Raw genomic sequence first — 17731 nt, 5'->3', positions numbered from 1 at the left:
CCTCAAAGGGACACTTTCCCTACAGCCTCCCCATGCCAAATACTTGCAGCTACAGTGCCTGGCTCCTGCTGTGGGCATAACCTCCAAGCAGTTTTTTCCAGTTCGTTTTTGGGAAGCACCTTGCTTAAAGTTGCAATGACCTCCAGATGCAGGAGAGCAGGTAACCATAGCCATGAATGCAGTTCTCGGCTGCCTAGATGAGGGGTGGCTGCTGGGATGGGGGAGGGAGGGCAGTGGGAAGATGCATGGGACGTATTTTGCTTCCCAAGGTCTCTGCCAAGTGAAAGAGTCACATTTTGAGGCACCTGCTTGCCCCTACATGTCTCCTGGGTGTGCCCCACCACAGATGTAGGTTCCCAGCCCTGCTGCCCTCACCCCCTTTGTGCTTCTTCAGGCAATGGGTCAGCTCTACCTGTCAGGAAAGTCTCCTACAGCCCTTGGTGACAAGGCACCAGGGACAAGGGAAAAGACAAAAAACCAGCAAAATTGGCCACTTGGGTAGTCCTTTCTGCTAGGCTGGGTGGCACAAGGTGAGGTGTCTGCACAGGGGGAGCATGGCGATACCAGTTTCCAGGGATGTTTCAGGCATCTGGGATGATTCAGACTCGCCATTTCCCCAGCTTCAGCACATGGCTCTGCAGGGGGTGCCCAGACTGCTCAGCACCCAACTTTGCCAGTGAGAAAAGCAACACCCAGCTCAGCACCCATTTGCCTTTTAAATGTGTTGCCTTATTGCATTAGTGTGTCTTTGCCTAAGCAGCCTCCCAGCACTGCTTGTCGCAACGGAGGTGTAGTGCTGGAAATGGGTTTTAAGGGTCTGCCCTGCCTTAAATGCATTTAAGAAACAATAAATCGCATGGGAAGACGTTTTGCTGGAAAAGAAGACTGGCACGGCTCTGCTGCTGGAGCCATGTGAAACAGGGCTGCGACCCCGGCCACTGCAGCGGAGGGGCTGCAGACTGAGCCCCTGGGGCCATGCGCCCGCCTGCTGCACCAGAAACAAAGCCGGGCGCGGATGGGGTTTGCCCTCACAGGAAGCGCCCCAGGCATCAACCGCTCCCCGTTCCCAGCAGCGTGCCAGGCTGGGACGTGGGCACACACCTCTGCACCCTTCCGGTGCCAGCCTGCCCTGCCTGCACGCCCGTCTGGCAGAGGTGGGGACTCCTAGCCTTGGTGCCCTTTCCAGCCTCCCCAGGAGGGATTTGGGGTGAGGAGAGCCACAGGACCAGCGGAATGGGTGCAGGCACCCATGTGAGGAGCTGGCCTGGGATGTACGCGGTGCCTGCCCTTGCCGGTAGCTGCTCTCAGTGAGGTGGGTAGGGGCTTTCTGGTCCCCTCAGGAGTATTTTCTATTAAAAAAAAAAAAAAAAAAAGTAAAAAAGTACTTTTTGATGAAGCCGGAAGAGCTCTCAGCCTGTGGACAGCTCTATATAGTGGGAGGGTGAGGGGACCCTTTGCTTGACGCAAGTAGATGGTGATGTGCTTTTTCCAGCCCCGCGAAGAAAAGCCCAGCTCAGTTTGCAGAGGTGGTTTGAGGTGACCATGCAGCCCCCTGAGTACCCAGGGGAGCCAGGGCAGGGGGTTCCTGGGTGCACACCCAGAGGATCAGCCTGCAGCTGCCCATGGGCCTGCATTCAGTTCCGCTTTTTCTGGCTCTGTGTGAATCCCGGAGGGATTGATGGGTGTCCGTGACCCTGCGTGGCGCTGGCATACACCATGTGCCGGAGGGACACGTGCCGTGTGCGGACAGGATGTGCGCTCTGTGCAGAGCGGTGATGCACTGTGTGCAGAGGAGACGAGCAGCCTGCGCACACGTGACAGGAACCTCTGTGCTGAGGGAACATCGTCCTGTGCCGAGGGGACAAGCGCTGTGTGCAGACGAGACATGCACCCAGTGCAGAGAGTAAACACACCTTGTGCAGAGGTGACAGGCGCGTGTGCACAGGGGAAATAACACCCTGCCCTCAGGGGACGTGCACTCAAGGCAGAGGGGAAATGTACCCAGTGCGGAAGGGACATTACAGAGTCCTAGAATTGTTGGAAAATGCCTCTGAGGTAATCAAGTTCAGCTGCTACCCCAGCATTGCCAAGCCCACCCCTAAATCAAGTGACACATCTACATGTCTTTTCAATCGCTCCAGGGGTGGTGACTCCACTGCTTTCCTGGGCAGCCTGATCCAGTGCTTGACAACACTTTCAGTGAAGTATTTTTACTGATACCCAGTCTAACCCCCCCGGCACAGAGAGCAGAAGCACTCTATGCTCAGGGGATGGGCACCCAGTACGGAGAGTACAGCCATCTGATGTAGAGGGGACACCATCCTGTGCATTTTGTGCAAGGGAACAGGCGCCCTGTGCGTCCAGTGTAGAGGGATAGGCAACCACAGAGGGGACAGCACCCCCTTCCCCCCGTGCAGAGGTCCCGGGTCCCGCCACAGGAACGGCTCTCCCGGGCGGCTCCGCTCCCGGTGCCGCCGAGCCCTTCCACAGGGATCTGCTGCCACCTGCCTGCCCGCAGCACCGCCGCCCGCCCGGCCCCGGCTTCCTGCCTGTCCCCGCTTCCCTCGGTCGCCGCCTGTGTCTGCTCTGTCCTGGTCCCAGCCCCTCAGGGTGGTTGTTTTCCCATCCTGCTCCGGAGGGCACCAGCGCCGGTCGCCGGGCGGACCAGGACTCTCCTCCTCGCTCTGGAAAGGTGCCCCGGGAGCCTGGAAGGGCTCAGGGAGAGCTGGGGTGGCACGACCACCCTGCCGGGGCACCCATCTCATCAGGACACCCATCACACCAGGACAACCGTCCCACCAAGGCATCTTTCCTACCGGGGCATCCATCCCACCAGGGCATCCTGCCGGGGACAAGTGCTCCCCTCAAACTGAAGCCACAGGCAAGAGTGTACCCTGACCCCCTGCATGCACTTTGCAATTGTGGAGAGCGACTGCGGCTGGTGCCAGCGCTGCCTCTGGAACACGGGAACTTTCGGAAATAGAGGCTGTATTAATGAGGAATTTGTTCAGCTTTGAAGGTTTGATGGATGATGTTTTGGAACAGTGGCAAGGTCCAGACATCATCTCTTACACAAGCAGGCTGTTGGATGTACCCTTGTGGGTCCATGAAATTCCCAGTTCCCGGATTTTGCCCGACAAATCCTGTGACATTGGCAGTATCCGGTTTAAGGGTATTATGTGTGTGTACCCAACAGGGGACCAAACACAGGACCCTCAGGACACCATTGTACAGAGGATGCTGAGAGTACCTGCTGGCTGTGAGTTTGTTTGTTGGTGTATTTGGCCATTGGAGGCAAAATTGGGATGAATTCGTTATCCTCATTTTACCTCCCAAGGAATCAGCTCGCAGACGGGGTCTGCCAGCAAGAGTTAGCTGTGACTAAGAAGGGAGAGGGCGAATAGAGAGGAATAACCCCATGCACTTTATTTCTGTCTGATAATCTCTTCTTTCAGTGATTTCGCCGCGGCGCGGCCCGCGCAGCGCGGGGAGGCGGGAGGCAGCCTCGAACCCGTGGTCTCCGGCGGCAGCCGCCCCCCGCCCCCCCAACATTCGGTCCGCACCCGCCTCCGAGCGCCTCAATGAAGTTGTTCTCGCGAGGGGGCGGGAACCGGCGCGCGGCGGAGAGCAGCGGCGGGGCCAATAGAAGCGCGCGGCGCGGGGAAGCGCGGCGGCTCGGCCAATGGGAGCGCGGGGAAGGGCGAGAGGGCAGCCAATGGGGGCGCGCGGCGCGGGCACGGCGGGCGCGGCGGGCGGCGCGGAGCGCAGGTGAGGTGAGGGTGCCGTGCGGGCGGGCCGGGGCTTGGCGTCACTCCGCCTCTTTCCCTCGCTTCTTCCCCGCCTCCGGTGATCGTTGCCCGCTACCCCTCGGGTTCGGAGCTCCCGGTAGCCGCCCCCCGCCCATGGCTCCTTCTCTGGCCCGTGCAGGCCGCTGCGGCGGGAGGCTGGCTGGGAGCGTTTGCAGGCCTCCTGGTGGGCCCTCCTGGGGCTCCCCGGAAGCTGCTCCTGTCAATAACCCGCGCTAACGCAGCGGGGCCGGCTGTGGATGCGCGAGGAGGGGTCTCCTTCCGAGCGGGGTTGTGCTGGTCGGCAGTGCCGAGCCCGGCTGTAGTGGGGGAGTTTAGTGTTTAAACGAAGTGCCGTGCTGGTGCTTCAGGAAGCAGAAGTTCGTTGTCTGGGAAGGTTTCAGGAGAACGGGTTTGTGTATGTGTGGTGTTTGGTTTCTTTTTCAAGTTCTGTGCATGGGGGTCGTTCTTCACCACTGTGGGTTTACTGGTTGGTTCCTAGGAGTTCATAGAATGTTAAGGGGTTGGAAGGGACTTTAAAGCTTATCTATTTCCAACACCCCCTCCCCCCCCCCCCCCCCCCCCCCCCCCCCCCCACGGGTAGGGACACCTTCTGCTAGACCACATTGCTCAAGGCATTATCCAACCTGGTCTTGGACACTGCCGGGGATGGGACAGCCACAACCTCCCTGGGCAACCTGTGCTAGTGTCTCACCACCCTCACAGTAAAGAATTTCTTCCTAAATCTAAACTTCCCCTCTCTCAATGTTTATCTATTACTCCTTGTCCTCGCATTACAATTCCTGACAAAGAGTCCCTCTCTGGCTTTGCTGTAGGGCCCCTTCAGATACTGGAAGGTTTATATAAAGGAAATTCTACCTGCTGTCAGGTGTGCGGTGGTGGTAACTCATGAAAAGCACAGTGCTTGCAGGCCTGCCCCTGGCTCAACTGCTGTTTCATGGCAGGTTTTGGTAAGCTTGTGTGCCCTTGCAGTTCATAGAATCAGAATATCCTGGGTTGGAAGGGATCCACAAGGATCATCGAGTCCAGCTCCTGTCCCTGCACTTGACAGCCCCAAGAATCATCCCATAAAACAACCACAAAGTTGCCAAGTGTTGCTTTCATACGTGCCTGGCAGGGTACAGAAGGTAAACCATTTATGATATTTGGGGCTTTGGTCCTTTTCAGATCAGCAAGTTTGATGCAGGAGAGGATAGGTGTCTTTAATCACTTTACATGGACCGTTCTGCCTATCCTTGAAGGAGCTTATGAATAGGCCTTGCCCAGTACCCCGGGTCACAAGTCCTTTCTACCAACAGCGATACTGACTTCTGCAAAACAGTGAGAATGACTCTAAGGATTTCTTACAGCACACCTTGGCTGCAGAATTCTATTCCTGAACCTAAAGAATGCTATTTGTTTATGGTTTTCCCAGAGTCATTACAGAGTGTACAGAGTAACTTCCTTTTGCTGTTTGGTCCCAGCTGCAGACAACAGCCAGATTTCTGTGGTGTTGAAGTGCCTTTGTGTTAAACCTTGAGCTGTGGATGCACTGAGTATTTGGTATCTGATGAGCAACTGCTGTGGAGTATTAGGCGCCATCTGTATTCCAGTGTTATTCTAACCCAGAATATATGAACAGTGAGTGGGAGGGCTTGAATTAAAGTCCAGGTGCAAAGAAGGGCTGCTTCTCTTCTGCAATTTTGTCGTGTTGTTTTAGGGACAGTAGTTATGGAGAGCTAAGGTGATGGTGACAAAGGAACACCAGCTCCTGTGTGCTTTACTGCTGTTTCACTTACATTGTGTCTTAAAAAGTTTTCCTCCTCCTTGTGAAAACTTACAAATAGAAAAAGCTTAAAATTGCTTGGAAGAATGTATGTGATTCTGTCATCTAAATCCATAATGTTTCCGTGGTGCTGCTGTGACAGGAAATTCGGTGAGGAGGAAGGATATGAGTTTTCATGTATGGAATTTAAAATACTAAACCTAGTGCTCTATCTAATGAGGGTTGGTTTGCCCCACTGTGGAAGTTAGTGCCCTGCTGAGTTGGGTGCTTAAAATAAAGACTAAGTCTTTGGAAAAGAGGGAGAGTGGTAAGATTGCAACACTGCCGGCAGAGTCAGTTACTCAGAACAGTGGGGACTTGAGACCACTATGAGGAACTTATGGCAGGTAAAAGGAAGTGATGACAAGTGTGTGATAGTGTGTGTTGGTAGAAATCACTTCAAATCCTATTCTTCAGGTCCAGTTTAAATAATGAACAGTGTAGAGAAGCGTTGTGTGCCCTTTCTTGTCCTTTCTCACAGTGCAAGTAACTCAATGTTACTGCCTTTAAAACTTTGAAAAAACCCATTTTTGTTCAACATACCTACTGTAAGGGCTCTCTGGGGTCATAAGAAGATTGGACTTTAGCATATCTATCTACAGATGAGATGAAGAAGAAAATACGCGGGACTGAAAGCCTTTTTATAGGAGGCAGAGGAGCATTAATTGATCGGTGGTAGAAGAAACAATAGGTTTGGAAGGTTGTTGTGTGGTCTATGCAGGATTTTCCTGCATCTGCCTTTTGTTGCGGGGGAACAGGCTGTTGTGCCACATGGGGTACCAAATATAGATTGAAGCTTTAGGGTATTTATTTCTAAGATGGCCTATTGTGATTTTATCTGGGTTTGGTGTAATTAGGGTGTGGTAGTTTTCCATCTGTTAGGTTTGATAAATGTTATTGTGTTTTACAGACAAGAGGATGGTGTGCTGAAAATGTGCAGCAGATACTTGGGTTGTACATTTGTCCACCTGCTCTTTGATTTTCATCTCTGTTTCTTAATCAGTTCCCCTGTCCATAACACAGGGATTATGTTGTTGACTTCTCTGAAATGTCTGATGTCTGCTTATGCCAAGTGCCATGCAAGAGCTGGGTATTATTGCTGCTTCTCAAACAGAATTCCCCTGGTCTGCAAAATGGATCTTTTAATTATTCATGTTTAGCTTAGTAGACAGAAGCTGCTCCACTCTCTGTAGCAGCCCAGGCTTGGAACATGTCGAAGAAGCACTTTTACATCAGATCTTGACTGTAGGAAGTAGAGCATTGCTGGCTTGCTCTTACTACTTGTGCTCTTGTATTTTCTTTCCACAAGAAGCTGATCCTGACTCATCAGACTGGGTCTCTTGAGCACTTTGAGGTGGGAGCCTCTTCGAGAGGCCATCATGGGATTTCTTCCTTTTTGTTTCCTGTTTTGAAGAATCTTTCTGCAACTTGTGGAACTCTTGGTTCATCAGCTACTCTGAATGGAGTGGGTGATGCTTTCTTTCTCCTTTTCCCCTGTGACATCTTCCTTTCCTTTTCCCAGAGCACTGGAAAAATCTAATTTTTTTACTGTTTCTCAAAGTTAATTGGTTAGTTGACACAAACCCTGTCAGTGTGTGAAGTACAACAGACACTTCCACATGCATTGGAGTATTTCAGCTTTGTGTCTTTCTGAATCCAGTACAGTAAAATGTTCATCGTGGCCATATTTGGAGTAGAATAGCTACAGTTTTCTTCCTTAGGTAGCATTGTAGTACTCTTGAGAAGTTTTTAAATGTTTTTTAGGTAAGAAATCATCAATTATAATCAGTCTGAATAGACTTAAGAAACTTGTAATCTTTTCTGGTTTCTTTCTGGCTTAAACTTAGTCATTTGTACAATATATAGTGCTTATGTGTGGTTTTAAATGTTGGGGAAATTAAACTGGGGTTTAATGGAATCGTAGTCTAATGCAGCAGCTTCTATTGATAAGTCATCAAAGTTGTTTTATAGAAGGGCCTTTTCAGTCCTGGCTTTTAGCCCAAGGTCAATCTGGTTTCACCGAAGTTAATTTAATTTCTGACGTATTTTCTTTCCCTTAGGTGTCAGTTGTTGCTCCTTCCCTAGCCAGACATGAAAATCTGCCATCACTGTGCTCGTTACTGTGGTAGCAGTTTCTACCTTGCACAGCAGCTCGAAGAGTCAGACTGCAGTCTCTTGAATGCAGTAAATTCTGTCAGGGTGGAGACAAAGTTGTTTGCTACAAGTATATGAATATTCAGTCTAAATGTTTGAATTCTATCACTTAGAAAAATCTGTTTAGTGTTGGCTCTCTAAGCTTTGAGATGTTACTTCCAGTGCTTGGTTATAATCACAGATACTTTAACTTGCTCCAAAGTAACCAGTTTATTCCATGTTTGCTGAATTGGGTTCAGTCTCACAGAGTTGTTGCAATTGTCCTACACAGGCAAACTTATGTGACAGCCCTTGCATGGTATTAACGTGGTGTTCTGCAGCTAAAAAGTGCAGGTTTGGGTGCAATTCTGTAGCACTGATTTTTCACTCTTTTGGTTTCAGCACTCTGAGAAGTTGGTTCTTCTTATACTCACGGCTTTTTTATCTTGGTAATGAAAAGAGAAAGTGGACCAGATCAGATCAAATCAAGCTGATGTCTGTGTTGTTCTCGCAGTCACTGCTCCTGGAGGATCCGATCAGTTCTTAAATGTACAGGGGTGTGGCTGTTCTGGTCAGTGTCTGCCAACAGAGGCTGTTCCTGGCAGGGGTGCATGTGAGTTATTGCAAGTAAACACTGGAAAGATGTTCTGTACTGCATTGCAGGGCATGAAATTGCTGATTTCCACCCTCCTCCTCCCTGTTCCCTGTCTCAGTGGCAGGCTAATCTGTTCAAACAGATCCGGTCTCTGCTATCTCACCTGATTAACAAGTCATTGCAAATACGATCATTCCCTCCCCCAGTTTTCCAGAAGTGTGTGGGGTGTGCTTGTGCAATTCTCCATTCCTGGATGCTGCTGTAAGGGTTTGTCCTGGCACCCAGGCAGGAGGGATCGGTTTCTCTCTCAAACTGCATATGTCTGAATGAATCATCATGCAGTGCTTTTAAATCATTTGTCCAGACAGAGGAAAGCACTGCTACTGCTGCTGGGTAGTTGTACTTGGAAATGGTGAGACTGAAAACGTGAGGAATGTTCAAATTCTGCTGTAAAATTGCTTTGGTATCATTGAGGGATACCAAGAAATACTTGAATTGCAGGCTATTGTTCATTAGTAAAAATCCCTGTTTTCTTCTTAGGAGGCTCCCTTGAACAAGATAGTCTCCACTGATTTTACTTTTGAGTAAATAATAACAGCTGGAGTTAATGCTTGAGATCTGGTTTGACTTTATTAATCCCAGGCCCTCTGGGCTTGGGTGCAAAAGCTAGGAGAGAGGGGTTGTACTGAAGATTTCCATCTCTGTAGCACCATTCAGCACCACAGATTTGTCATCATTTGTGACTTTACAGAGGTGCCTAATGCTTATTGCTTGTAGCTGGTTTAGCTGCAAACCATGATTTGGTGTGTGAAACTGAGGCTTTGGGTTTCATATTTCATTAATGTGGACACCATTGCAGCTATGTGTCTTTTTCCGTAGTGATCCCAAGCACAAATGCTTTTGTCCTTTCTGTAAAAATAACACGCTCCATTCTGAATTTAGAACTGCACAATGCATTTAATGCCTCTTCTGTTACAGCCCTTGCCTTGTGCTTTAATTTCTTTAATTATTCTGTCATTGAGTCAATGCAAGGAATTCTCACACTGGTAAAACTTTCTGCAGGCGTTGAATTTAGACACTGGAACAACATGCACTTTTTTCTTTTGGCTGGGGGTTAATGATATATGGAGTAACACATTTTAATAGATAGCTAGTTATGGCTGTCTGTGTGCATCTATAGCTCGACTGTTTTGCTGTTAATTTAACTTCATGTTTGTGTTTTCAGCCCTCATATATTCCTATGCATGCGCATGTATGCATCTATCGTTATAATATATAAAAATATGGAATCATAGAATGGGAAGGGACCCATAAGGATCAAGAGTCCAGCTCTCCGAGCACTGTATTTATGTGTGTATGCAAGTAGTTTATAGCTAAAGTAACACCAAATTCTTCACAGGGACTTCTCTGCTTTCACCCTCCTCTGTATCAAGGCAAAATATGAACTGTGATACGGCATCTGCATCCCACTTCTGACAGATCCATAGACTGTAGTCCTGCGAGGGAAAGCTCTCTTGAAGGACCACTTGAAAGGTTTTGATGTTTAATGCCTGGGGAGGATAGACAATGTATCCTGTTCTAGAAGACCTGCTCTTGCTGGTCTGTCTGTGACCCTACAAGTGTAGAAACTGTTTATAGCTGAGCAAGAATTGTCCCTTTTTCTCTGAAGGTTTCTGTGAGTCTTGAGCGAAGCCTGCAGCAGAGATGGACACGGAAGGCTTTGGAGAGCTGCTGCAGCAGGCAGAGCAGCTGGCAGCCGAGACAGAAGGGATCTCCGAGCTCCCGCACGTAGAACGCAACCTGCAGGAGATCCAGCAGGCCGGGGAGCGGCTGCGTTCCCGCACCCTGACCCGCACCTCCCAGGAGACTGCGGATGTGAAGGCGTAAGTACAGAGCCCTGACACTGGAGACTCTGCACACAGCGTGGAAGCTGTTTATGGGTTTGGTTTCCAACGTGGGGGAAGTCCTCCTGGGAGAAATAGAATGACTGCAAAGCTGTTTTTTAGAATGACTGCAAAGCTTGTGTTCTGGTTTATTTCCTCCAACCTTTCTCCTTCTTCCAAAAAACAATAGGATAATTGAAGGATTTATCTGAGGAGCTACTGTTCTTGATTTTGGACACTAAAGCCAGAAAGTGCAGTACCTTGTTCTGGCTGCTGCTGAAGATGTTTACCAACATGGTGTACATTTTTTTTCTTTTTGGAAGGACTTGGCAGTTGTGCAACACTGCAGTGGAACAGCAGAAAGAGTTCAGCAGGGCTGAGGTGTTTACATAGACACATAGGGCTGTTCATAGTTTAGTTCTGTGCAGTTTTGGTAACACATCTGGGAGCACTGTCTGTACATGGCTAGCTGCTGACCTAAATATTGCCAATGAGTCTGGGTTTAAGGTTCTGTCTGTTTAATACTAATTTCATATCTGTACAATTTCTTCCTTATAGATCGGTTCTTCTTGGGTCTAGAGGGCTTGATATATCCCACATTTCTCAGCGACTTGAGAGTCTAAGTGCAGCCACTACATTTGAGCCTCTTGAACCTGTGAAGGACACTGACATCCAGGTAGGGACGTTTCTGACATGTGAATTACACTGCCCTTGCCAGCGCCATTCCTGTTTTGTGATTCAGAGCTGTTATAAGGATTCTGTGGAGATGGTCTTGCTCTCTGTTTAATTCACTGGCTAGAGGAGAGATGCTGCTTTCAATGCTGAAAGATGTTTGAGTTAGCCATGAGAAGCAGCACTAAGTACCAAGGTAACAGAAGTACTTTAAGTTCCAAATTCTTGCTGAAGTCAAGAGGAACTAGGTACATATACTTACTCCCTTCGTGGACCTGTCTTTCTTGGCTTTGCAAGCCTAAATTGCCCAGGGATACCTGTCTCATAGTTCTGAAACCTTTTTTTATGTCTAATTGGAAAAACACATGTGGAACCACTTTTGAGGCAATTTTGAAGTGTTGGAATAGTGGGCATTTAAGTCAACAAGCAAAAGAGGTGAGTATAGCTTTTTTCTTTCACTGTATCTCAGATGTCATAACCTTGTCTTGGTGGTAGACTGAATTTGCTATAGTTCAAATGCTTTACCAGATGATTTTATCTTGTAAAGTTTCCTGTAAATTTTCCCTGGGTGTCTTAGAAATTGTGACCCATCTAGTTTTGCTTTCTGATCATTGCCTGCCCTCGTAGAATATCTTCATGATGAAACCTGCAATATTCATTACTCGGTTAAGAGCTGGTAATGGAATTGGTGGTGTGGGTTGCATTGAAGGTAACAGTCTGAATTACTGGTGAATCATTTTGAAGCTTGTTTTATCTCTCCAATCTGGCAGATGGCTCACCTAGGAGGGTCAAAAGAGTTGTAAGCTCTTCTTTCTTGTTTTGCCGAACTACCTAAGTTCAGGAGGGGAAGGGAGGCATGTGAAATTACTCCATTTTATCTAATGTACGTTTTATTTTAGCATTTGGTGCCATCCATTTTGGGTGGAGGGCTCTTAGTTTAATCTCATGTTAGTGTTAGGAGCCCTGTGGTCTCCTATCTTCAGGCAGACTTATTTAACCCCAGTTTTCTAAGGCCTCTCTTTTACTAAAGATTAGTGCTCTCTGGAGACTTTATCTATTGCCTGATCATAGAGTGAGAGCTTTAAACCACTGGCATTGTTCACTTTCTGTCATTTCTCATTTTATCCCTTTGTTCCAATTTCTGATGTTGTTGTCTTTCTAATCAGTGATGTTAAACTTGGTACATGTCTTTCTTGACCTCATTCTGTCGAGATTTTTTTTTTTCAGCAACTCTTGCCTCTTTTTTCTTTTTTTCCTTTTTTTTTCTCCTTAGGTTTATTACTGGTGTTAATTCTTTGATTTCTACTGTTTTTCCTTTCTGCTGTAAGAAAAATCTTAGTGTAGATTCTCAAGCTCAGAAGCAGTAGAGCTCTTGACTCTTTGGAGCTGAGATTTGTGGCATATGAGAAAATGAATATGATTGCATAATAATTGCATTTTATATTATTGCTGGTTACCTAACTAAAGTGTGGAGATTTTTTTCTTTCTTAATTATACCAGATCTTATTTGAAATGGTGATTCTGGTATAATCTGGTGGTGATCTTGGTATGTTTTCTTGTCTCCAGTACCTTTTTTAAATCACTTGTCAATATTTGAATGTATCCTCCTGTTCAGGAAAAGCTCCAAATATAACGTAAAACCAGTGGTTAATTGCAAATCAATGTGTTTAAATGGCCAGTTCAGCCAATGAGATTCAGCCCTTTCTTCAGGAAAACAGCTAAAAAGTACAAATGAGAAACAGGATTAAAATCAATCATTTAAATCAAAGTTCCCCGTTTGCTGTTTTTAATCATGATTAACACTAGTGATTTAATCACTGATCACTTTAACAACTCATCTCTGAGGCCTAGTACTTGTGTGCTTTGAATCTTAACGTTTTGTTTCAGGCCATGTGCGGAAAACATTCATAGTTGCTAAAAGTGATTTGCAGGGGGAAGCACGGCAAGGGACTCCACTTTAGATCATCTTGGAGGCAGGTGAGCAAAGTGTTAGTTTTAAATGCTTTGTCTCTGCTTGTTTTTGCAGTTAACAGGGTGCAAGGATTTTATGTTGTCTTGCAGAACATCATCCTCTATTCTGAGGATATTTGCAGTCACATCTCAAGCTGTCTGGCTGGTGTCAGCTGTGGTCTGTACCTGAAAGTTACTTGCTTAGAATATGGACAAGTCTCTGTACCCATCTGTAGGTTCTGGTATGCAGTCATCAACACTTTTAGAATAGTTTTTATTAAGTTTTTGTTAGTTATGTAAGACACTGCTGATAGCCCTCTAATTACCTCTATTAATCAGGAAGGTCTTAAAATTATTTGATGCCTTAGATAAAGATGTGCTACAAAAGTTTCTATGTTTTTTTTTTTTATATCTCCTGGTGATTGTTGGGATTTGTTTTCCTTGTTCCTAGATAGATTAATAAGGCTTTTTCAGATGTGTTGTGTTTGTTTTGGGCCAGATGAAGCTGTCCCTGTGCACTGTGTAGAATCCTTCCTCCATAAGCTATTCCCATTTTATCTGGAAGGCAGTGTGCAGAGTTATGTGAGGGAGGGGTCTGTTTTATTTCTTTACAGGACTTTACTGTTTCTCTGCTGCTACTCTGTATTTACACAGGCATACTGTTAAACTTTAATTCTGTGGATTGGGAAGGCCTGTTCTGTTCTACATCAAGCCCTCAGCCTGTGCCTTCTGATATTACCATTACTCCTTAATGAGCAAAAACTTCTTCACATATTCTTGATGAACTTGGTTCACACTTTATCACCAGTGTTGTAGACTCAACTATCCTTTCTCAGACCTGTCTTTTCCTGATGCTCAACACAGACTCACAGCCCTGCGGTTTGCAGCAAGTTTATTTAGCCTTAAATGCCATCTGAAACTTAATTGTCATTTGTAGATTCTTTAACACTTGAATTATTCTTGTCTGTGTGCTTCCTCATGTATGTCCCTTAAGCTTCAGTTTGAGCATGTATTGGTTCATAAATACTTTACAGCATCATTTGCCAAAGATACTGAAACTTTTTTGAGGTAAGCACCTGAGACTGCAGCGCGGTGCCCTTTTCCCTCTGAAGCGGCGGTGGGACTGCATTGGCGCAGCCTCTGTGCACCACAACACAGGAGAAGGTGGTGAATATGGGCACTTGTGCCAGAGGCACAGACCTAATGCACAGCTTTGCTGACTGTTGCAGTTGTGTGAAGGCTACAAATATGATTAAATCTTTATTGTATGAATTTTAGGGTTCTGCTGACTTTTAAATTCTATCAAAGCTCTTACAGCATGAAAATACTCATGACTTCCTGCCATGTGTTCCCACATCATTCCTTTGCATCTAGAGATTTCTCTGGCAGTTTGCTTAAGCTCTTCCTGCATTCTTACTTCAAGCATTTATTTATTGTCTCTGTTCCTTCTTCCAGTGCAGTCTGTTCTAGCAGCCTGTGGGAGGCCAGCACAGAGAGATATGTTGGAATCTAATCTCTCAAATGATGGCAATCAGCACTGCAAAAGGAGAATGCCAGGAAATGTCCTATTTCTTATAGAGAGAGTAAAACACAGCAAGAAAAATCAGAGGGGAGCATCCTAGGGCATGAAGTTCCAGAAGGCTGGTGCAAGACATTCAGAAAGTGTTAAGAGAATCTAGGAATTCACCTTAATAGAAGTTTCAGCTTGGGTTAATAAGCAGGAGGGATTTTTCTGAACAGAACCTCTTTAAATGGTACTCTATAGTGCTGACTAAAAAGTGCACCAAATTGCAGCTCAATTAATTATCTGAATTATTTATCAGTTGTAAAATGTAGATTGCTTGCACATAAAAGGGTTGTGAGTCCAGGAAATGTCTCCCACTAGAGCAGTAGGCTGGGAAGATTATGTAAAAGATTCTAGGCTTGCCATTAAATTATAGGAATTTGTACTTTTCCTCTCTCATTTCAAAGTTTGTGTTATTAAATTGCATGCAGAACAGCAAACACTTCTTGCAGTAAATCCATTTTATAGTAATTCTTATGTCAGGAAAAATCACGAATTTTCTAAATTGTCAAAATCCTTTTGTAAAAAAAATTTTGTAAAAATCTTTTTGAAATTGAATGTGTTAGTCAAGTGATTCTTGATCTCATATTTAGCATGTATTTATGTGCTTAGGTCTTTTTGTTTGTTTCTTTTTGGCTTTTAAAAATCCAAGGTAAGGCTTGATCATGCAAATCTGCATCCCAAAGATGGGGTATGTGCATATAAACATAACATTGACATTCTGTTCAGAAAAGGTATTTCTTCACTCTTCCAAAGATGCAAGCTATGATGTCCTCTTCTAACGAGCACTGTCATAGCAGATCCTCTCTCAGATCACAGTAATGGCAGCCAGAGGAGGAATTATTCCAAGACTGTGGGAAGGCTGTGCTATTGTAATGCGTGAGGTGGGACCTGGCCCCTGCACTTGTGCTGTTTGGTTTATGTATGGAGGTCAGAGAGAGATTCAGTGCTGCTCTGTCAAACTGATTTTTGGGGTATCAGGTAGGAGTTAGTTGCCAGATCAAGGCCTGGTTTATTCCTACTAAATTTGTTTGACTGGTTACAGTGTTATGTTATACTTTACTGTGGGCTTTGTGTTTTGAACATGTCACTTGGCTTGATCCTAGATTTAGTCCCCTGTATGCTTGTTTTGAAAAAATCTAAGCCCAAAGTCATGGTGGTAATTAAAAAAAATGGTTTTGCTCTCATTTTTCAGGCTCAGTCCAGCTCTGTGCAGATTTGTGCAATGAATGCTAGAAGCGGGCACAAGCTCTCTTTGTGTGCATTGCTTATCTGTTTAGAAAGTTTGAGGTGAAGGCCCAGCTTCATTACACTGAAGGAAAATTTTGTTGAATTATCTCATTTGTACAGGTTTCACCTTGGCCTTCTGATTCAGGCATAACTGAAATGAAAGGTTGCGTACTAGGGTTTGGTTTTGATTCCTGGGTGTGGATATTCAGAGTATTGACTGAGTGGCTCTCTGGAGGTCCAGATACAGAAATAAGAGCTTTTATCTAAATGAGGGCAGAGGGTTAGACTGAAATCTCTCCAAGTGGCAAGAGAGACAGACTGAAATTAAGTATCTGGGATATTTTGAAGCTTTTCAAAGTGCTGTAAATAGGTTTTGTATCAAAGGTAGCTTTGACTTCTAGTTTAGTGTTGGTAGAATCTGGGTCCCAGGATGCTGTCCCCAGCCCTGTACATTCTGTGTGTGTGTGTATTTATGTGTATGACTCGTAATTTAAAAATTCTTACTCTGACATCAGGTGCTGGAAGAGTGCATTATTCAACAATTGAGCTCTTATTGCTATTTTATGTTACCATTTGTGATATACTTTGTGGTATCTGCTAGAATAATACCAAAGCCTGTGGTAATCTACTAGAGTGTAACTAAAATCAGAGTTTATAAATGGAAATGCTGACACAACCTTAAAGGGCCAACCTCAAGTGCTGTTCACCATCCATTGTTTGCATTAGCTTAGCCTGAAAACGCATTTTTCCTTTTGCAGATTTTGTCCTTTCTCATTTGCCAAACATTGATTTCTCCCCCCGCCCCCAAGTCCTTCAGTTCTAATGGAGCTTGAAATTAAGGTGGCTTTATTTTTCTGTCGCTTCCTTGTTCACCCTAATCGATGATGCCAGCACAGCTGTGGGGACCTTTAACCATTGCAGAGCCATGATGCTGAATGCAAGAGGACAACCTTTGACCTTGGTTTTTTGGGGTTGGCCATTAGCTGTTGGTTTCTTTGCATTGCTGCAGTCCAAATGAAAAATACTATTTGTGGTCATAGTTGGGAATTTTTCAAAAACTGTAGAAATGTTTGGCTCCAGAAATACCTCTCTTCAAAGGTTCTTAGAAGTTGTTTTTTTGTCCTCCCTTTACTAGTGCATGCTAATATCAAACCCTGCTGTCTTCTTTGCCTAGGTTGTCTCACTGATTGCATTCAGGATTTGAGCCTTAATGTACACATTCAGGCATGTAAATCAAGAATATAAATATCCTGGTAATTAAATGTGGCCAGAGGCAGTTTGCACACAATTGAAGAAAGCAGTGGTGGGGAATGAATTAGTATTTCGACATGCAGCAAATGGAGCTAAGGGATGTGGACCTTGGAAATATAAATTACAGAAACTTCCTCAGCTCATCTCTGATGTGTTTGATGTCTCCTTCTTCTAAGTAATGTGTAACAATTTTACATAAACTGCAGCCTGCCTGTGCTCTCTCCTGGGTGATGAGGCTTGCAGGGCCTTGGGCAGCTCACAGTCCTGGCAAAGCAGCCAAGGGATCAGTGGCCTGTCTGCCACCTTCCTGACACTGACAGTCTCCCAGGGCCCCTCTGAACGGACAGGCTGGCCCAGAGCCTCCCAAGGCCTGTGCTGATTAAAGGATGCCCTGGAAAGTACCAGGGTGTGTGTAGATTGGGATGTGACTAGGATTTAAGAGTGTAGGCTTCTCTGTTTCATAGCCAGCATGGGGTTTTGGGGTCTGTTTTGGTTTTAAGTTAAAAGAAATAAAACCCAACAAAACCAAAACGCCCCCTTCTTTTTGGCATCAGGTAGGTGAGTGAATAACTATAGAAAAAAAAAAAAAGGAGGAAAGGAAGAAAAAAAAAGCCCAAAATCTTGGGAATTTTTTTTTTCTTTTCACTTTTTCCTTCCTGTTTGTAATTTACATCTAAGCAGCAATTTTCTCTAGTTTTCATTACTGCTTTAGTGGCATGGTTTAGTGCAGTTTTAAATTACCCTGGCCTTATTAACCTTGAAAACAAACATGCACACCCCCAAAAAACTGACACTGTGGTACCTTTAATGTAGAATACTCAGGTGTTTCATTAGTTGGCCATA

At 45.6% G+C, this 17731-nt stretch overlaps 1 protein-coding gene across 3 annotated transcripts in view; it reads left to right on the top strand.

Annotated features, from left to right (window-relative positions):
• The first annotated feature begins 3730 nt into the window (after positions 1 to 3730).
• The window catches only part of NUP93 (nucleoporin 93), a 79027-nt gene continuing 65026 nt past the window's right edge, over positions 3731 to 17731 (top strand). The window contains exons 1-3 of one of the 3 annotated variants that reach the window (XM_032122023.1): positions 3731 to 3768; positions 10008 to 10221; positions 10780 to 10897. In XM_032122023.1, the coding sequence (XP_031977914.1) occupies positions 10043 to 10221; positions 10780 to 10897 (297 nt within the window). In that variant the 5' untranslated portion in view covers positions 3731 to 3768; positions 10008 to 10042. Of the gene's footprint in view, positions 3774 to 4120; positions 4204 to 10007; positions 10222 to 10779; positions 10898 to 17731 lie in introns of those variants that run through there. The other 2 variants (XM_032122024.1, XM_032122025.1) reach the window with 2 other exon arrangements.

This window comes from Corvus moneduloides, chromosome 12, assembly GCF_009650955.1.
Source record: "Corvus moneduloides isolate bCorMon1 chromosome 12, bCorMon1.pri, whole genome shotgun sequence".
Lineage (NCBI taxonomy): Eukaryota > Metazoa > Chordata > Aves > Passeriformes > Corvidae > Corvus > Corvus moneduloides.
This window is presented reverse-complemented; position numbering and strand designations above follow the sequence as displayed.